This window comes from Pelodiscus sinensis, chromosome 25, assembly GCF_049634645.1.
Source record: "Pelodiscus sinensis isolate JC-2024 chromosome 25, ASM4963464v1, whole genome shotgun sequence".
Taxonomy (NCBI): domain Eukaryota; kingdom Metazoa; phylum Chordata; order Testudines; family Trionychidae; genus Pelodiscus; species Pelodiscus sinensis.
In genome coordinates, this window is record NC_134735.1 from 23,374,419 (window position 1) to 23,396,365 (window position 21,947).

At 46.3% G+C, this 21,947-nt stretch overlaps 1 protein-coding gene across 5 annotated transcripts in view; it reads left to right on the forward strand.

Annotated features, from left to right (window-relative positions):
- Positions 1-21,947, forward strand: part of LUZP1 (leucine zipper protein 1) — an 85,269-nt gene that overhangs the window by 33,340 nt on the left and 29,982 nt on the right. For 3 of the 5 annotated variants that reach the window (XR_012897620.1, XM_075908907.1, XM_075908906.1), the window contains exon 2: positions 1,185-4,454. Coding sequence is in view for 4 of the 5 variants with exons in the window: in XM_075908907.1 (XP_075765022.1) it covers positions 1,299-4,454 (3,156 nt within the window). In the remaining variant the exon portion in view is untranslated. Of the gene's footprint in view, positions 1-1,184; positions 4,455-18,913; positions 19,082-21,947 lie in introns of all 5 variants that reach the window. The other 2 variants (XM_075908904.1, XM_075908905.1) reach the window with 1 other exon arrangement.

The window sequence follows — 21,947 nt, forward strand, 5'->3', positions numbered from 1 at the left end:
TATGAAGGAAGACTGAAAGAACTGGGCTTGTTTAGTTTGGAAAGGAGAAGACTGAGAGGGGACATGAGAGCGATTTCCAGGTATCTAAAAGGGTGTCACAAGGAAGAGGGAGAAAAATTGTTCTCATTGACCTCAGCAGATAGGACAAGAAGCAAGGAGCTTAAACTGCAGCAAGGGAGATTTAACTGGACTTTAGGAGAAACTTCCTAACTGTCAGGGTGGTCAGACACTGGAATAAATTGCCCAGGGAGGTGTTGGAATCCCCATCTCTGGAGATATTTAAGAGCAGGTTAGATAGACACCTGTCAGGTAGGGAGCTGCTGTGAGGGCAGGGGACTGGACTCGATGCCCTCTCGAGGTCCCTTCCAGTTCTAGTGTTCTATGATTCTATGAAGCCATGGGCTGAATCTGGTCTGCAGGCTGTGGGTTCCCCACCCCTGAATCTCTGCTGACTTTAACTTGCAAAATCTCCAGCCTATGTTAGCAACAAGAAGGTGGTCAGAGAACGTGTGGGACCCTTACAGAATAGAGAAGGCAACTTAGCGACAGGTGATGAGGAAAAGCTGAAGTGTTCAGTACTGCTTTTTTTTTTTCCTTTGCTTTTCACAGACACGGTCAGCTCCCAGACTGCTGCACTGCCCAGTGCAGCAAGGGAGGAGGTGGGCAGCCCCCAGTAGTGAAATAACAGGTTAAGGATTATCTAGAAAAACTGGACACACACAGGTTCATGGGGCCAGATCTGTTGCTGCTGAGGGAGTTGGCTGATGTGACTGCAGAGCCATTAGCTATTATCTTTGAAAACTCGAGATTGGAAGAGTTCCCAGATGAATGGAAAGGCAAATATAGTGCCCATCTTTAAAAAAGGGAAGAAGCGGGAACTGAGTAACTACAGACTGGTCAGCGTCACCTCAGTCCCTGGAAAAAATCATGGAGTAGGTCCTCTAGGAATCCATTTTGAAACACTTGGAGGCAGTGGGACCAACAGAATTCCTGGGCTCCTGGGCAAAGTGGTGGGCTACATTTGAGACAGTATGCGTATTACTAGACTGAATGGATCACTGATCTTTTTCACTGTCACTCCTTATGCTCTGAATTATAGCTTTCAGAAACATGTTTAATGAAAGAAGAGATTATACAAAAATTGTTTCCTATCCTCCTTTACTCACTCTGTTTTCTTCTTTCAGGCTAACATTGTCTCTATCAAAGAAGCTGTAGGAGTCGAGGAACTGACATGTTTAAAACTACTCCTTTGATCCAAAGTGAAAAAAATTGAACTTAACAAGAACAAAACAATAACAATGGCAGAATTTCCAGGTTATAAGGAGACTTCAAATCGCCACCTTCGATTCAAATTACAGAGTCTTAGCCGTCGTCTTGATGAATTGGAAGAAGCAACAAAAAACCTCCAGAAAGCGGAGGATGAGCTTCTTGACCTCCAGGACAAAGTTATCCAGGCAGAAGGCAGCAATTCTAGCATGCTGGCTGATGTAGAAGCCCTAAGAAAGAGAGTGCTGAAAATTGAAGGCAAGGATGAAGAAATAAAAAAAGCCGAAGAGCTCTGTCAGTTGATGAAGGAAAAACTGGAGGAGGAGGAAAGTCTTACCCGAGAACTTAAATCGGAAATTGAGCGGCTTCAGAAGCGAATGGCAGAACTGGAAAAACTGGAGGAAGCTTTTGGCAGAAGCAAGAATGATTGTACTCAGCTGTGTCTGAGCCTTAATGAAGAAAAAAATTTGACCAAAAAAATTTCTACAGAATTGGAAATACTTAGGATGAAAGTAAAAGAACTTGAGGCATCTGAAGACAGATTGGATAAAACTGAACATAGTTTACTAAGTGAGTTAGAAAAACTGAAATCTTTAACATTGAGCTTTGCTAGTGAAAGAAAACACTTTAATGAAAGAGAAAAGCAGAATGAAAAATTAATCCAGGAGCTAACACAAAAACTAGAACTAAACAACAAACTAAATAGAGCAGATCAAACTAGAAATGCATCAAACCTGCTAGAAAGATCCTCAAATAATCTTGTGGATAGAAATGACCTGAGAATTGAAGATGACTTGACCTCTGCATTGCCTTCTAAAGAAGATGGAAGAAAGGGAAGGTTGGATTACCTAAAACATGTAGAAAATGAAACCAGAAATAAATCAGAAAATCAAAAGAATAAAAATCAAGAAGACAATAAAGTGAAAGATCTTAACCAAGAAATTGAAAAACTTAAAACTCAAATTAAACATTTTGAATCTTTAGAAGAAGAACTTAAAAAAATGAAAGCCAAAAATAATGACTTACAAGATAGTTATTTGAGTGAACAAAATAAAAACAAGCTTCTAGTTGGTCAGTTGGAAGAAATTAAAATTCAAATAAAAAAACAAAAGGATATGGAGAATGGTGAGGTGGAAAGTGAAGAAATGAACTTTCCCAGCAGAGTTAGACATGATAGACATAAATACAGGGGTATCACAGCAGAGCCACCAATTTCAAAACACAAGACCCGGGAGCTTTCACCGCAGCATAAACGGGAACGAATACGGAACAGAGAGTTCTCTTCTAATAATGACCATTATGCCACAAGCAACAAGCAAGTTCCAAGTCCAATATTAATTACTAGAAGAACAGCAAAGGCATCTAGTACATCTGCTTTACTAGATACTGTGGTTACTGATATAAAAAGAATGGAAGACAAATCAGCAGTTGCTACATATTTATCTATACAGAAAGACAGTGGTGCACCACAAAATGAAGTGAAGAAATTGAGAGAGCAGCCATCTGTGCTTAGTCGATACCCACCAGCTGCACATGAACATAAATCTTGGAAAGCATCTTCCAGACCTGGAAATGAAAGTGGACTGAAGGCCAAGGTTGAAAAGCCATCTCAAACACTTAGTCAAGGTAACTCTGATGCACTTGATGAAAAATCAAGCAAAGGGCAAGTGACTTCATCTTTGACTGAAAAGATGAAAACAAGCCAAGCAGAGGTGTCTGATCTATGTGTAGAGATACCCTTTATGAAAAGTAATCATGCACTATCCAATGAAACAGCTTTGTCATGTAGATACCATATGCCATCTGCAATGTTAGCAGCTGAATCCACTAGCTGTAAAGTAGAAACAGCAACAGTCTCTGTTTTATCTCCCAGACAGTCCCCAGAAGAGAAATCTAAAAGAACAATAAACTCTCAAGAAAGAGAATGTATAGATAGTTTTCACGAAAATACAAAGCCTCCAACTTTATTGAAGTATTCAAACAGGTCAAGAAGTCAAGAAGACATCTTACAAATTCTCACAAATCAAGATAAGGAAGAAATGGATCAATCTGCACCATCAGTTACAGGTCAGACAAATGTTGGCATAAAATCTGACTCTTTGAGATCCAAAGCCATCAAACCAGTTAGCCATGACAAATTTAGCACAGATGAGGAGATGGGTAAATGTAGCAATGCTGCTGCCGAGCCAGAGCTGGAGATGAGAGAAAAACCCAGCTCCAGAGGCGTTCTCAGAGCAGCTCTCTTAGAAAATGATAAAAATACTGGAAATGAAGATGACCCCCCCAAGTCCATAAAGACCTCATCAGATGTAAACAATGTTGGATTGAAACCCAAAAGGTCGTTCAGTCCTAGAGAAGCTCTGAGATCAAAAGCCATCATTAAACCTGTAATAATTGAAAAGGACATGAAAGAAGTAATGGGAGGGGCTGGGTCTGAAGAATACACTCAGAAACAGAAATCTGTGTTTAAAACTGTGACTAGTAAAATGACAAGCAGCATAACAATCTTCCCCTCTGAGCCAGCCAGCACAAGGGCCAATACAAATGAAGCAGCAAAGGAAAAACATACTTCTACCAGCAATATTCGAGTCACTCCAAATGAATTGTCATCTGTAACAAATAGCATCAGCTCACCCTTTGAGATCTCAATTAATAAGAGTGATATTGCTCTGAAATTATCTGAGACCGATAAAACTGGGGACTCAGCTCTGAGAAACAGGACAGAAACATTAATCTCAAGAAGCAGTATTACAATAAAACCTTCTGAACCCACTGAGAAGAACAATTGTGAGCCATCCTTAGAGACAATCAGCTGGAAAAGCCACGGGCCTTTAGAAGCAGATTCCCCAGAGACAAAACACATCACTCTGAGAAGTTCTTGGAGGACAAGGCGGGGGTTACAATCTTTGGAGGACTCTCAGGTCAAAGTGGAAAAAAATACAGCTTCCACTCGTGCAAACACAAGCAAGTCATCTACAGACCTCTCTGAAATGGAAGGGGCCAATGCAAGAATAAGTTTACTTGAGCAGAATTCAAGACGGTCCAGAGCCACTATTAATTCTTGGAATGCCCCTGAACTAGAATTCAGAAGGACCCAAAGTAGCTTAAGTGCATCTGAATTATCTGCTCGAAGGAGCTACATCCACGATCCCATCACTGCTTCTACTTGGAACCGCACGATATTACCAGTAAGTGTTTTCTGTTTCCACTTTTAACCATCCTTCTCTTTTTGAAATAGTCCACTGACTGTTGTAAATAAGCCATATTCATCTGCTCTTCCCAAGGCTAAGAGAGGGAAGAATTGGTCCCAGCTTAGTCGTGAGCCTGTTTGTCTTTTAAAGTTAAGCTTTGTAAGGCAGAGTCAGCAGTAAATAGCAGAGATGTGATTAAAAAGGGCTCCACTGCTTCTGTCTGAATGTTCAACTTGCATTTGTAAAGGGATGCTGGTCCTGTCGCCTCCATGTGACACACACTTCAAATGGCTCCTAGCGGGCCACAGAGAGATGGCTATTGAGGCTGTTGTTTTACTCTCAGTGAGAGGAAAGTTTGCATATGCAGAAATGAGGAGATGTTCTCTCTCTGAAAAGGAATTGTGGAATCCCTGACATACTTTAAAACATTCATCTGATGGGGTTTGTCCATTCAGGCCATGCTAAATAATACATGTCAATTCCTGTTACAGTTCAGTGTAGCCACTCTTTATGAAGTATCTGTACAACACAAACAGTAGGGGCACCCACATTAACACCCGCAGTCATCAGAGTTGCTCTGACACACAAAGTACAGAAGCTATCAAAGGGCTGTAGAGTGCTTGTGGAAGGGAGAGGAGTCTCAGCCAAAAGAGTTTGCCACTGAACAAATGCTTCCATTTGGAAATGGACGTGAAGATGTGAGAGGGTATTTTTTTTTTCAAACCTTATTTTGTTCCCTAGAACAAACTTTACCTCGCAGGGAGTAAGCATGCACCATGGCTCTACTTTGTAGTAGTGATTGTCCTCTGAGTTAGAGACAGATTATCAAAGAGATTTGGGCATGTCAAGATGCAGATAGGTCCATTACATTCATTAGGGGTCTAATAAGAATGTTTGAAAATCCCATTAGGCCCATTGCTTCTTTGAGTTGCTGCAGATACATATTCCAATCTGGTATGTGCTTACTCTGCGCACAGCAGCAGGAGACTTTTACCTACCGGTACCAGCCAGAGGGGCAGCGCTTGCCATTCATGTATGTAGTCTCTCCCCTGACAATATGAGTTGGCATCAACCAACGGCTGGAGTCAGAGCTTTGTGGGAGCAGTATTCACAGCCCTGCATTCATCCGCTTAGCTTAGCTTACTGTGCACTGATACGAGTTATACTTATCGTGTGAGCTTTAAAAAAAAAAAAAAAAAAGGTCTAGTGTCAGTGGGGTTCCAGCAGTGCCCTTGGTTTGGAGTGGTGATTCCCAGCAGTGACCCTATGAACAGTGCTCACTCTGCCTTGGCAAAGCCCACTTTAAGGAGCTCAGACTGGCCTGGGACTGGCCCTAGTGTGCAGGATGACATGAGTATATCAAACCCTCCCTCGGTGCTGGGAAGAGAATGCAGAAACCTTGCACCAGTGACTCCAGTTCTGGCCTCCGGGCATCCTGTGAGTCCAGCCTGGAGGGACGCCAGCACAGACAGTCTGATATCAGCAAACCAGGCTGTAGCAGATGTATACTGCCTTTGGGTCCCATCTTCGCTGCTGGTTCCAGATTTTCGAGGCTTGTGCCTGCTGTGGAGCCCCAGTTGGAGCATCCCACCCTCCTCAGGCCCTTCAGCCCCACACAAGGAAGCAGCCTTCCTGGTGGCAGTTCTGGACATGGCCCCGGAGCTGGGACGAGGCTCTTCAGGACCAGAACGTCCTCCACATCCAGGCACTTCAGGCTCTTTGCACCAGGATTGACGTTTCCTGTGGCACCAGCAGTAGGGATTTAATAGTATAGTCGATTAAGCGATAAGCAAAAGCTTATTGGTTAATGCTGTAGACTACACGCATTTCCTCCCCTCCCTTGCCAGGACAGTTTTTAGCAGGCTGGCCAGCAGCCTGATTCAGTCCTGCCTTGAGCCAAGTCCAGGAGCTCAGACACCCCCACCCCACCCCACCCCCAGACAGAGCCTGCTTCTACCCCATGCTGCCGTCTCTCTATCAGCCAGTCTGCGAGGGGGGCTGGTTTTTAAGCTAGCTCCTCTAGTGGACCAGCTCCCACCTGACACCCCATGCTGCATGATACAGAGGCAGCAGCACGGAGAGGCAGGGGGCTCCTCGGGAGTGGGGCCAGAGCGCACTGCCTGCCAGCCCCACCCCCACAGACTATAGAATAGTCGACCAACCAATAAGAATTCATGAAGTTAATCAACTATTCAATTAACTGATATTTAACATCCCTAACCAGCAGTGCTGACTACATCAGAGGCATCGATTCCATTCTTGAGCTGATACATGGATGTCCTGGGATCACCTATTGGCCCCCTCTGGAGTTGCCACCTTCTTGCCCCTCCTCCCTCTCCCCCAGAGCTTAGAGTTGAGATCTGTGTCAAGTTTGCTGGAGGAGGTCTGAAGGCCACTGGTAAAGCAGATGGGCCACAATGGTCAGCATTGGCCCAGCACCTTCAGAGCACAAATGTTGTACCTTTACCAGTGGCTGCCTTGGGCTCAGAGGAGAGCTCCTTCCTCTTTCTTTCACTCTTTGCTCCCTGATCAAATCAGTGACCATCCTTTTTAGGCTGGGATGGGACATATTTGGACTTGAAGCGTGTAGCCTGTGATTGAACAGGATGCCTCATTCCACCTCAAGATAGTGGGGCTTCAGGCTATCTACAACATGTCATGTTTTCTAAGCCCACATTAGGCATTCAGTGGTTCACTTACTCACCAAGGGCAAATGCAAAGGAAGGAACAATCAGTTTCTCACACACAGAATGGGAAGTGACTGTTTAGGAAGGAGTCCTGCAGGAAGGGATCTAGGGGTTTAGTGGACCACAAGTTAAACATCAGTCACCAGTGTGGTGCTATTGCAAAAAAAGCAAACACGATTCTGGGATGCATTAACAGGAGTGTTGTGAGCAAGACATGAGAAGTCATTCTTCCGCTCTACTCTGTGCTGATTCGGCCCCAATTGGAGTACTGTGTCCAGTTCCGGGCACAACATGTCAAGAAAGATGTGGAAATGTGGAAGGTCCAGAGAAGAGCTACAAGAATGATTAAATGTCTAGAAAACTTGACTTATGGGGGAAGACTGAAAGAACTGGGCTTGTTTAGGTTAGAAAGAGAGACAACTGAGAGGGGACATGATAGCGGTTTTCAAGTATCTAAAAGAGTGTTAACAAGAAGGAGGGAGAAATATTGTTCTGCTTGGCCTCTGAGGATAGGACAAAAAGCAATGGGCTTAAACTGTAGTAAGGGAGCTTTATGTTGGACATTAGGAAAAACTTCCTGTCAGAGGTGGTTAAACACTGAAATTGCCTAGGGAAATTGTAGAATCTCCATCATTGGAGATATTTAAGAGCAGGTTAGACAGGCATCTATCAGGGATGATCAGTGCTTGGTCCTGCTGTGAGGGCAGGAGACTGGACAGGATCACCTCTCACAGTCCCTTCCAGTTCTAGGATTCTGTGATTTTGTGACCAGCACAATGTACTCTGAGTACATTGTACTCAAACAATGGGGAGCCCACTCCAGTTGGCTCTGCCTCGGGCCAGTCAACCTATGGCAGGACTGCATCAAAGAAAACATCAACCTGATAGCTGTCCACTTGCTGGGTGAGCAGAACCATCTCTCAGAACGTCCCCCCGGGTGTTTTCCCCCAAGCCATGAATGGTCTCTTGAAGCAGAGATGGTGTCTGCAGCATGAGGCATCCCCATGATCAGTCTGCTCTCAACGAGGGAAAACAAGGCGTGTCGCCTATTCTGCTCTCGGGGGGGAGGGGGGGGATCTGAGGCTTTACATGGCAGCTGGCAGACAACTTTCCTCCTGTCCCAGTTGTTCCCTAGGTGAATTGACCCAGGCTTATCCTGATTGCTGTGGCGTGGCCCAGACAGTGCTGGTTCTTGGGCCTCCTTACTCTCAGATCAGCCTCCCATGCTGATGCTGCTCCAAACTCGGAGGCTGTTCAACAGGTCCTGCTTAACAGTAAGAACCCTTCCACTTGGACAGCCTACGTTGCAATGTGGCCAAGCAGGCACTTTCCTTCAGGACATCTTGGAGTGCCTGCTACACCGTCAGAAATCAGACTTGGCATTCAGCTCTCTGAGAGCACCCGAGGCAGAAATATCTGTGTTTCATCCAACTGTCCATCACTATGGAGATGAGATTTCTCTACCTGCACCTTATGGGACCTGCACATTGGTTTAGCAGCTCTTATGGGACCTCCATTTGAGCCCCAGGTGTCTTATCCATTGCTGCTCCTCTGGCAAAAAATGCATTCTTGGAAGCCATTACCTCTGGGCCTCCTTACACATAGCTTTCCTGGGACAAGGTAACACTCTGGCCATACCTGAACTTCTTATCCAACATTGTCTCTGTTCCATTTGAACCAGGTGGTGTATTTGTCCCTACTTTTCCCTTTAGCTGCATTCCTCTCCAGAGGAACACCACCTCTAGATGTTACACTGACTAGAACTGAACTGGTTTGTGCTTCACCTTGCCCGTGTGGACTGCAAGAAAAGGACAAGCAGCCTCAGTGCCTGTAAGCTCTAGATGCAAAGGGTCTTGTATCTAGATTACCTATGAGAGAGCATGAGCTATATTTCCTCAGTAGATATAGGCTCATTCCACGAGAGCATAGGCAACATTGATGGAGTTCCTCAGTGACAGTTCCACATTGGACACTTGCATGTGGCCACCCATGTTTACCATTACATGACCACAGCATCTCCAACAGCAGATGCCAGCATTGGAATTCTTAGTCTCTGAGCCCCTCCTCCAGACACAGGCACTCCTGGTGAGTCACCTGCTGCATCTAGTCAAAGAAGAAGAAAGGGTTTCTTATTGTAATGGTGGTTCTTTAAGATGTGATTCAGACATGTATTCCACGACCTGCCCTCCACCCCTCTGTGTTGCAGTCTTCCCCTAGACATTCAGTGTGAAGGAACTGTGGGCAGTCAGGGTGGCACTGCCTCATCTAGCCAGGGGAGTGGTTCTGGACCCACAGTGCCAACACTTCCCCTCTGAGTACAGCTCAGCCAAAGGTTTCATCTTCAGCACGTGTACATTTACTGGAAATACACGTCTGCATGCCATCTTGAAGAACTACCATTACAATAAGTAACTGCTTCGTTTAGGTACCTAAAATACCTTGGCAATCTGGCCCTAAGATAGTAGAGTTCACAGGTTAGGAACAGAGAGCTTAGTGCTATTTGAGGGTACGTCTAGACTACATGCCTCTGGCGCCAGAGGCATGTAGATTAGGCTACCAGACATAGTAAAATGAAGCGGCGACTTAAATAATCACCGCTTCATTGAAATTTACATGGCTGCCACGCGGCAGCCATGTAAATTTAAATGAAGCGGCGATTATTTAAATCGCCGCTTCATTTTACTATGTCTGGTAGCCTAATCTATATGCCTCTGGCGCCAGAGGCATGTAGTCTAGACGTACCCTTTGAGTCTAGATGAGAAGGAAGGAGAATGTTCTAACTGGTCATTTAAATGAGATGGAAGGTGGAGATGTAGAAGGGAAAGCTTTTTTCAGTGAGATGAGATTGTATTGGGCACAGGGAGGACAGATGGAGAAATAAAGAAAAAAAGCATGATGTCATGGAACACAAGACCTGTTTTTTGCTTCAGTTTGAAATAAACATACATGCATTACAGCACTATGAATGATTTTGCAGTACATCACAAATGAAGCTTTTTAACTAACATCACACGTTTGAGTGGTCATGCACTTAACGCATTGAGTCCAACTCTCCTGGCCTTGAGGAGGCTGAACTCTGGTGGGCAGTGGCCCTCTATGCCATGGTGTAAGCTCAGCCTCTGGTCTTAGAGTTCAGGAGGAATATGAGTGGGCAGGACACCTTGGAGGGGCAGGCAGCTTTAGAGCTGTTGGATGCTCTGCCCTGTAGGACACAGCACACCTGAAGTCAGTGCTTCAGGTTGGGGCCAATTGAAGCTGCCTACCAAACCCTGCAGCTCAAGCTGGAGGATGTTCCCATTGGTGGTCACAATGCACCTGGCCAAGCCAGTCAGTCTAGAGCTGCTCTGGAGGTGCCAAATGGAGGATGTAACACACTCAGAGTGTTGGCACTGTTGCTGCCAGCCCCACAGCCGCTCTGGGAGATTCCCACTGCAGAGGAGAGAAACGGGAGTTTCCCTGGCAGCTTTTTTAAAACCTGTTGAAGCTGGCGAGAGGTTTGTAATCTTGGACTCATTCCTGTGAGGATGGATGAGCAGGCCCAGAAGTCAAAGGGGCAAGATACTCACAATTTATCCAGCGCCTTTGCTGTTCATCACAGTGGTAGCACTGGCTCTGCCATGGAGTGGAGTTGTCTGTTAAAGCAGTAGTGCCATGAGAATTCAGTTCCTAGCACCCTAACTTTCTCCTTGCAGGCTGGAGTTTTATGTCTTTGGCCTCTGCCCGAAGATGAATTGTTTGTTTGTTTTTTTTAAAGTTTGAGCAAAATCTGTTTAGCCACTTTTAGGCATGTGAAGAGCAGTGACAAATCTAGGAGGCCTTTTCTAGTGGCTCCAGTGTGAACACTGACCTCTGGCCTAAAAATAGCCCTTGGGTGCATGGCACAGTTTGAGACTCCGAGGCATTGGCTTTGTTACAACTTTGTCAAATCAATGTAGAGGCCCTTTGTCTGTTAAGCTTGTGAGGTATCCAAGTAAGGAGCCTTGCCAAGCCTTGGCTTTCTCCCATTTACAAAATGGTCCCTCTCTCTTTTCTTTCGTTCATAGATTCCAAGTCAGCAGGGACCATGGGGATCATCCCCTCTGGCCTTGTGTTCCCTGCCCCGAAGTAATTCCTAGAGCAGAACTTGCCCCTAACCCTCCATTGCCTTAAAGAAACTGTATTGCAATCCAACCTTCTGAACCCATACAAAAAAGCGAATGTTCCAATAGAGACAATCCGCTGTAAGAGCCATAGATCTTTAGGAACAGCTTCTTGAGAGAGAGAAGCATCACAGGGAGAAGTTCTTAAGAACATAAGAATGGCCATACTGGCTCAGACCAAAGGTCCATCTTGCCCAGTATCCTGTCTGCCAACAGTGGCCAATTCTTTAAGTTCTTTTGCAGGCTCTTAATTAGGGATGTAAGATTGAAATCATTTAAACAGGTGACCAATAAGCATGTGCTTACTTAGATGGCTACACACAGCTTCTGGTCCAAACAACTAATGAAACCCAGGACTTGCGGGAAATGGCTGGCTTTTGGACAGTAATCTCTGTCCAGTTAGAAGTTCTCTTCCTAAGGTCAGGCACATTCATGGAGTCACCTCTCCAGAAACCATTTGGTACAATTATCTGGGAATAAGATCTCAAACTGCCTAGAAAGGCTCCATGATTTGAGTATCCGAGCTCTGCTTCAGGCAAGGAGAAAAGATTTGGGGTACTGGGGAAAGAGCAGTTTCTTGTGTAGGGATACACTCAAAATGAATATCGTGCAGAGGACACTCTTTTCCTGTAATCATCCTAGCTGACCTAGCAGACTGGGGTTATAATGGAGATGGGCTAAGAGAAGAATAGGGGTTCTCCTGGATTCCAAGACCATGGAAATATAGAGCTGGAAGAGACCTCAGGAGATCATCAAGTCCAAGGCAGAACCAATCCCAATGAAATCAACCCAGCCAGGGATTTCTTAAGCTGAGACTTAAAAATCTCTAGGGATGGAGACTCCTCCACCTCCCTAGGTAACCCATCCCAGTGCTTCACCAGCCCTCCTAGTGAAATAGTTTTTCCTAATATCTAAGCTAAACCTCCACCACTCTAACTTGAGACCATTGCGCCTTGTTCTGCCATCCGTCACTACTGAGAACAACCTCTCTCCATCTTCTTTGGAACCTCCCTTCAGGAAGTTAAAGGCTGCTATTAAATTCCCCCCCCCCCCTCACTTTTCTCTTCGGCAGTGGAAACAAACCCAAATCCCTCAGTCTCTCCTCATAGGTCATGTGCTCCAGCCTCCTAATCATTTTGGTCGCCCTCTGCTGGACCCTCTCCAATGTGTCCCCGTCCTTTCTATAGTGGGCAGCCCAGAACCAGACACACTACTGCAGATGTGGCCTCACCAGAGCCAAATAAAGGGGAATAATCACTTCTCTAGATCTGCTGGCAATGCTCCTCCTAATGCAATCTGAGATACCATTAGCCTTCATGGCTACAAGGGTGCCCTGTTGGCTCATATCCAGTTTCTCATCCACTATAATCCCCAGGACCTTTTCTGCAGAACTGCTACTTAGCCAGTTGATCCCCAGCCTGTAACAATGCTTGGGATTCTTCTGTCCCTTCCATGATTTTTCTGGGGACTGAGGTAATGCTTACTGGTCTGTAATTCCCTGGATTGTCCTTCTTCCTTTTTTAAACATGGGCCCTACATTTGCCTTTTTCCAGTCATCCGGGATCTCTCCTGATCTCCACGAGTTTTCAAAGATAATGGCCAAAGGCTTTGCCAAGACATTTGTCAACTCCCTCAGTGCCCTCAGATGTATTAAATCCGGACCCATGGATTTGTGTACGTTTAGCTTTTCAAGGGCTGCCTACCTCCTTCCCATACTGCATTGCCTACTACGTTAGTCTGGGAGCTGACCTTGTCCGTGAAGACAGAGGCAAAGAAAGCATTGAGTACTTCAGCTTTCCCCACATCATCTGTCACTAGGTTACCTCCCTCATCCAGTAGGGCCCCAAACCCTCTCTGATCACCCTCTTATTGCTACATGCCTGTAGAAACCTTTCTTGTTCCCTTTCACATCCCTTGCTAGCTGAAATTCCAATTGTACTTTCGCCTTCCTGATAACTCCCCTGCATTCTCGAGCAATATATTTATACTCCTCCCTAGTCATCTGTCCAGGTTTCCACTTCTTGTAAGCTTCCTTTTTGTGTTTAAGCTCACCAAGGATTTCCCCCGGTAAGCCAGTCTGGTCGCCAACCATATTGGCTTTTCTTGCTGCGCATCGGGATGGTTTCTTCCTGTGCCTTTCATAAGGCTTCTTTAAAATACTGCCAGCTCTCCTGGACTCCTTTCCCCTTCATGTTACATCCCAGGGAATCCTGCCCATCAGATCTCTGAGGGAGTCAGTCTGCTTTTCTGAAGTCCAGGGTGTGTATTTTGCTACTCTCCTTTCTTCCTTTGGTCAGGATCCTGAAATCTGCCATCTCATGATCACTGCTTCCCAGGTTGTCACCCACCTCTACTTCATCTTGCAGACATAGGCCAGAGGACTGCCTCCGCTTTTACAGGCACGCTGCTGAGTGATGGAGACTCCACCCCTACCCCTGGTCAGTTGTTCCAATGGTTCGTTACTCTCCCTGTTAAAAATGTACACTTTATTTCCAGACTAACCTTCTCTTGCTTCATCTGCCAGCCACTGGATGAAGGTAAACATTTCTCTGCTAGACTGAAGAGTTCTTTAGTAAATACTTGTTCCTCAGGTAGATGCTTGTAATCAAGTCACTCCTTAACCTTCTGGTTGTTAGGCTAAATCATCACTCGCTGTAAGGCAGGGTCTCTAATCCTTTCATCATTTTGTGGATTTCTCTGAATTGTCCCTAATTTATCAGCCTCCTTCTTGAATTGTGGACACCAGAATTGGACCCAGGATTCCAGCTACAGTCACAGCAGTGCCAAATACAGATGTCAAATAACCTCTCTGAGGTTTGTGTAGCTAAGAATCATATTAGTCCTTTTGGCCACAGTATTCCGCTAGGAGATCTTGTTCAGTTGAGGAGCCACCAAGGCACCCACAATCATTTTCTGAGCCCCTGCTTCCCAGGACACAGGCCCCAGCCTGTCATTAAAGCTGATGTTCTTTGTTTCCAGATGTGTGTTTGCAGTTAACCATATTAAAATGCATGTGGTTTGCTTGAGCCTATTGTGAATAAGCTGCACTGTGGTGCTGCAACACTTCAAACAAAAGAGACGTATGTTCAAGAACAGAAACTGGGTTTATTGAACAAAACTGGGGGGGAATGAACCTCTGGGAAGACTGGGAAAAGGAGGTGGGAGAGGGGAGGAGAGTGGATGGGAAAGGGGTGGGGGAAACCTGGGAGGAGGGAGCTGGAAGGGGGAAGCAAGGGGAAGAAGGGGGAGGGGAAGCTCAGGGCCCAGGGTTGGGGATCTCGCTGGACCAGCTTGATTTTCAGGCAAACCTGCTCCTGGGTTCGCATGTGGCCTTTGGTGGCCAGGCTGGCAGCTATCCTGCCATAGATGGCTGCGTTCCTCCGTCTAGTGCGGAGATCATGGACGTTGGGGGCATCCCCCCCCAAACCTGAATAAGGTCCATGATCTCCACCCTGGACCAGGAAGGCGCCTGTCCGGCTCCTGGGAGCTGGCAGACTGCTCCTGGGAAGCGGTGGAGGGCTGGCTGCCAGTGGCTGGCTGGCTCATATTTTGGGGCCACTGGGTCAGGGGCCCCGGTGGCCACTGTTGGCTCTAGGCTGGCAGGCTTGGAGCTGGCACAGGCACTGTGGCCAGGCTCTAACCCTTTAATAGCTCCAGGGTTGGAGGAAAGGGAGAGTAAGTTTTCCTTGTTGTGCCCAGAGGGGCCACCAGGGCTCCCTGGGAAGGGCTGGAGGCCCCTTATTTTGAATTAAGTGTCTACACAGCACTGCATTCCAAATAGCTATTTCGAATTTGATGTTACTCCTCGTAGAATGAGGTTTACCAAATTCGAATTAAGCGCTCCGCTGTTTTGAATTAATTTCGAAATAGCGGTTTGCATGTATAGACGCTATTAAAGTTAATTTGAAATAACGGCTATTATTTCAAATTAACTTTGCAGTGTAGACATACCCTTAGAAAGTTGACAGCACTCTCAGCATGACTTTCCCAGCAGGAAAAGTGGCTCGTATAACTAGTCGTTTATTAGCCATGTTCATAAAATCAAGGGTCTGCTATATTCCAAACTCTTGGATATTTATTCCCAAATGATCCATTGATAATCACCCTAGCAGAAATGGTCTTGCTCCCAAAAAATGAGCACTGTAATGATGAACATTCTGCTGCTGATGATTGCGTAACAGTGGTCTGTACTCCTGTTGAAACTTCCTACAAAGAAAGAAAGAAAGAAAAGGGTTTCCAGTCAAATAACAGCAATAACGCCCTCTTAATTCACCTTCTGGAATGGAATCCCAGAGGCTTTAGGGTAGGTGGGGCTGACTGGACTCCTGAATAAACTCGCACTCTTCAGTGGCAGTAGATAATTTGTCTTTCTTTAAAACAAACAAAATGCATAGAGTTTATGTGGCTTGAATGTTGCATAGTTGCAACCACAAAGTCCAGAAATGGAAAAGTTGCTTCTAGCAGCAACCTATACCCAGCTGCTTTGCACAGATGGAGCATATTCTAATTCTTCTTTGTTTCGTTAAGTGGTAGTTTAGACTCCTGTCTTCAAAGAGAGCTGATAATTTTAGGGTATCCAGTTTTAGGCTACCTGCTTGAAATCAATGGGAGCTGTAGATGTTCTTTATCCGTGAAAGCTGAACCTCTAGGCCTGTCTGGCTGTGCTGGCACCTAAGTGCACCACGTAGCTGCCACTAGCATTTTGAAAGCTGTGACTCAGCTGGTACCAAAGCACCATGGGTACCTATGTTTCCACTGGTCAGGATTTGTAAAACCTCCAAAGTACTGACTCTGCCTCAGCTACTGAGCTGCTCCAAGTCCTTGCTGAAGCTCCGTACGTTCCAAATTCTCAAACTAGGCAGGCAAATGCATGGCTTGCTAGTGGGGCCGTACTCAGTTAACATTTTCTGAGCAGGCCTAAGTCTGAGAACCTGCAGACGAGAAACCAGTGCCATAGGATGGTGTTGGGCACACATAAGAGAGGGATCAAGTATGAGCAAGAAGCAGAGAGAGAAATGGTTACAGAAATTAGGACATGGGCTAGCCAAGCAGCTGAACTGAGCCCTGACCCTAAAAAGTGAAAGAAAGAGGGTGTGCCACTCTGGCAAAGCCAGCAGGGAGCTGTTTAACGAGGCGGTGGGGCTTGCTGTTTAAAGAGCTGGTTAGGCATGCAGCTTTTGATGCACTCTTCCAGCCAGGCTCCTGCTGCTGGCCTGCACAGCCAGGTGAGTCAGCAGGCAGGTTGCCTGAACGGGAGCAGCATAGTATTTCCACAAGAACACTGACAATCTTACATGAGATTGTCAGTGTTCTTGAGGAAATTCAAACGGCCAGTATAAACAGCTGGCAAGTTTTTCTGAAAAACTTGCCAGTCTAGACTCAGCCCTGGTATAATCCACTCAGCATCATGAGCCTTAGGCACAAGGCTACCTGGACAAGTGAACTATTTTGCTAACAACAAAGGGACCGTAGGGCCGTACACTTTCTGAGGGCAAACCTCAAGTGAGTAAGACCCTCGTAATATGATCAAAGCCCTGGTTTGAGCTCCAGGTCAGGGCAAAAGTATATTGGTCAACTTTAAGAGAAGTCTTTGGGTTTTTTTTCCCCCTAGGGATTTTAATTAATTAATGGAGATTGCCTATCTCCTAGAACTGGAAGGGACCTTGAAAGGTCATCAAGTCCAGTCCCCTGCCTTCACAGCAGGACCAAGTACCATCCCTGACAAATTTTTGCCCCAAATCCCTAAATGGCATCTGCAAGTATTGAACTCACAAGCCTGGGTTTAGGAGGCCAATGCTTAAACCACTGAGCTATCCCTCCCCTGGATTCTTGAGTTAAACTACCCCAAATTTGGAATACTAACTATGTATATCCCCAAGCCTGACTCCTGCACCTCCTCCACACACATGTCCACATACACCCTACTTGAGCCTCCTGTACCCCAGATCTCCTGCCCTAAGCCTTCCCACACACTCCAATGGGAATGAAACTGCATGAATAACAGAAAATCAGAGTTACTGCTTTAATTATGTATATTTTACATTACATTACAAATCCTCTTCAGGTTTCAGTTTGTACTTGTCAGGGAATATGTTCACATCTGGTCTGATGTGATGTAATCCTACTGTCTGGGTCTCGCTCAAATAGTAATGGTGGATCCCCTTGTGAAATAAAGCAGTTTTACGTTCAGGCTGTGTCTAGACTGGCCAGTTTTTCCGGAAAATCAGCCACTTTTCCGGAAAAACTTGCCAGCTGTCTACACTGAACGCTTGAATTTCTGCAAAAGCACTGACTTCCTACTGTAAGAAATCAGTGCTTCTTGCAGAAATACTATTCTGCTCCCTTTCAAGCAAAAGTCCCTTTTGAGCAAAGCTTTTGCGCAAAAGGGCCAGTGTAGACAGCTCAGATTTGTTTTCTGCAAAAAAGCCCCGATCGCGAAAATGGCAATCGGGGCTTTTTTGCGGAAAAGTGCGTCTAGATTGGCACAGATGCTTTTCTGCAAAAAGTGCTTTTGCAGAAAAGCATCCATGCCAATCTAGACACTCTGTTCTGAAAATGCTTTTAACAGAAAACTTTTCCATTAAAAGCATTTCCGGAAAATCATGCCAATCTAGACACAGCAGTGTATAAATAGACATTGGGACAACTTCCCCCAGCCTTATTAGATTAGCCTGCCGTGTCAGATGTAGTTTACAGTAGAAAGTAAGTGGGGGGAAAAAATGCCTCCTAAGAAGAACCCCCCCAAGGGGATGGGTTGCAAAAGGACAGTACCTGTAAGAAATTTAAGTTGCTTTTACCTCTGATTTAGATACTTGACTTCTATGGGAAATAGGTTCCTAAATACCTTTTGATAATCTGGGCACAGGGGTCCGTGGCTGCAGGAAAGCATTCATGGCTCCGGATCCTGAGTGGAGAAAGATGCCAGATCAGCCACAGAGACATTTATGTCCCTTTCTTCTCCCTATCACCTCCTTAACCTTTCACTTCTGGCTGGCCTAAACGGATCCCTGCTCAGCTGCCTGGCACCAGAGGACCCTTTCTTGGATACTTACCTTGTGGTAAGAACCTTGCAAATCTGCAGAGAACCACTTTGTAGCTGCAGATATCCACGGATGCCAGTGCCGATATCCACAGCTCATGAGGGGCCTGGGTACCTAGCATGGGCTGAAATGCAACGGAGTTGCCAGGCACGTGGGAACTATTTATTGCAGCCCTACTTAAAGCAATGCTGAGGTATCTCTAAGGATCTGAGCTACATGTTTAATGCTCCGCATCAGGCTTGCTTCAGAACACTATTTATTCTGAGAAATATTCACTGAAAATGATGCAGTTTGCCCCGAAGCAAGGTGAATGGTGCTGTTGCTGGATTATTCTGCACTCTGGGTTTACCGTGAGCACATGTGGGAAGCAAGTCATTTGCTGATGATGCCAAGTTATTTTCATGAGTAAAGGTTTCCTGGGCTTTATGCCTCTGTGAGATTGGGCAGCACAATGGATGCTGAAACTCACTGTGGGCAAGTGGTCACATTAGCTAAATTAGCCAGGACGTCTCCTGCTGCAAACCTGCCAGACACACTCTGTTGTACTGAACAGCACAAGATTTCCAATCTTTATGCTCCTATCATGACAGGAAGAAAGCAAAGAGTTTGTTCCCAGTTCCAGAAGAAAACAATATGGGTCTTCTGAGCATCTGTTCCAGGCTGAGACTCCAGGGAAAAGGCCAGTGTTGCAGATGGAGCTGCAGCAGGGCCCTGAGGCCAGCCCCCATGCATATCTGGGCAGCAAGACAGAGGACCAGGTAGGCCAATCACTGCTCTAAAGAGAACTAAACTGACCAAAGGAGATGCTTGAGGCTCTTACTTCAAAGATTTGCAACTTCTCTGATATTCCCCATATAGTCAAGTCAGGTCTGGGGCTGCCACTACTGCTGGGTGGGGGCTGTTTCCTCCCATGTGCTTGGGGGATGTGGGTGGAGGGCCAGGTGGCTGTTTTTGCTCTCTGTGCGCGATTGAGGATGAGGAGCAGTGTTGGAGCTGCCCCAAGCTCTTTCCGTTCAGTGTTCATTGAAAAGCAAACCCCCCACAGATGACAAATCATTTTGGGTGACATCCCCCGTTTTGCCTCATTCTGAGCTTTCCAGTGGATACAGGTTTGGCTTCAGGGTCTCTGGCCATTGAGTTTCATTTGTCAGTGTTTGGTGCAGTGGGTGGTGAGGAAATGCTCTCACAAGCACCGCTTCCTTCCCCACCCAGTGAACTCTGAGGGATTTGCGGGCACTGCAGTTCCATCTTGGCTTGCAGGGCTTGAACTGCAGGTGCAGACGTTGAGGGTTGGGCTGCAGATTGAGCTCTGGGACCCTCCCTTTCACGGGGTCCCAAGGCCTGGGATCCTGCCTGAGCCCAAGTAGCAATTTAACAGCCTGAGCCTCGCGCTCCCCGGTCAGCAGACGTGGCCTGAGCATGTGCACAGCCAAGCCTGAGACACACTGCCAGGGCACTCACAACAATGGGATTTGTGGGACACTTGGCTGCTGTTCCTACAGAGCCCATCTGCACTGGCATGTCGAGATGAGAGATACCAGGCACGGGTATGGTCTTCTCAATGTATGCTGCCAGTCCGAGTAAGCAAGCTCTGTGCGTCTTAGTGTGACTGCTGCGAAGGGCCTGCCAGATGGCATCAGGCTGCTCCACGTGCATTGTCTCCATGGCTCAAGATCACTAATGGGAATTGTTTTGCAGCCCAAATATTCCCACAGGGACCCCCTAAGGCTTATGGCATTCATAGCCTCATAAGGCTAGGAGAGACCTCAGGGGCTCATTGAATCCAACCCCTAGCCCAAAGCAGGACCAACCCCAACAAGATCAACCCAGCCAGGGCTTTGTCAAGCTGGGGGACAAACACCTTTAGGGATCGAGATTCCACCCCCTCCTTGAGTAATCCGTCCCAGTGCTTCTCCACCCTCCTAGGGAAAGAGTTTTTCCTCATATCCAACCTAGATCTCCCCCACTGCAACTTGAGACCATTGCTGCTGCTCCTGTTATCTGTCACTACTGAGAACAGCCACTGTCAGTCCTCTTTGGAACCTCCCTTCAGGAAGTTGAAGGCTGCTATCGAATCTCCCCTCACTCTTCTTTTCTGCTGACTAAATAAGCCCAAGTCCCTCAGCCTCTCCCTGTAGGTCATGTGCTCCAGCCCTTCATAATTTCTGTTGCCCTCTGCTGGACTCTCTCCAATATGTCCACATCCTTTCTGTAAAGGACCCAGTACTCCAGATGTGGCCTCCCCAGAGCCAAAAAGGGGGAATCATCCCTTCCCTAGATCAGTGCTCATACCTATATAGGCCAATATGCCATTAGCCGCCTTGGCTACAAAGGCACACTGTTGACTCATATCCAGCTTCTCATCCACTGTAATCCCCAGGCCCCTTTCTGCCGAACTGATGCTTAGCCAGTCGGTCCTCAGCCTGTAGCAGTGTACAGGTGTCATTCAGGTCATGATTTACACAAGATGGGGCTCCACAGATTTAGCTGAGGGCTTATTTTTGATTGGCGATGATGTACAAGATAAACCCAGTGTGATTCACAGAGGGACTGTGTTCCCAGGTCCCTATGGGATAAATCCCATAACACAGAGAAAATACCAGATACAAACCTGGAGGCTGCCTGTCCCTGGACAATGCCCTGTTATCATGGGAAGCCTAAGGACATGATGGGGCATGTCAGAGCTGTTCCTGTATAAATTCAGAAAGGGGCAGGTTCCACTGATCAGTGCATTTATTCAGGAGGCAGTCAGGATTTACTGCTGAGTCCTCCTCACAGGTCTCTGGCTCTGTTGATGATGAGAACCAGAAGGCTGCTTGTGTGTGTGCCCAATGGTTTGTGCTGTCAACTTGTGCAATTTAGTGTCCGCAGCAGACCCCAAGAGAGCCCCCAAAGACTACAAACCACATAAGGGTAGAATATGCCAGGCCAGGTTTATTGTTAAGCGAAGTACAGTAACAGTTGTCAGTAGTCTCTACTGAACCACTATACGCATCTGTACCCCATAACATTGGAATGACTCAATCAGTGGGAAATTTCCACTGCCCCCTAGGTCATCCCAAGGCACCACCTTATATAAACGTATAAAAAAATCACATCTCACTGACGTATCAGGCTGCCACCCTCTAATGTTGTCAGGTTCCCATCCTCTGACGCTACTTAGATACCATCACCCATCACCCTGTACCTCGTGGTTTGAGTAGATCTTCTCTATCCATCATGCTGTCATTTTAGACCCTTTCCTGAACCTGGGTGTGTATCTGTGAGGAGTGGTATTTTTAATGAGCTAGTTATATCCTGTACTTTTCACTTATGACCAGTACCAATTATTTTTCTGCACCTTGGCTTATTACTAATTAGTGTTTTGCACTCTCAGCTCTGTTTGTGCCAAGTTCTGTGACCAGAGGCCTGTCTCTTGCTCACAGCTTAATGTTAGCCATGTTTTGTCTGTTGTTAGCTAGGCCTCAGGCCAGGCCTGTGCTGCATGGGCTTTTGTTTTAGGCCTTCATCTTACTACAGTCAGATCTCCCTCCCAGCTGCCCTGTCTGGGGCATGAGGCTGTGGCATTTGCACCCTGGGGGAAGGTAGAGAAGGAGGTAAAGGTTTAGGTGGTGATTGTTCCTC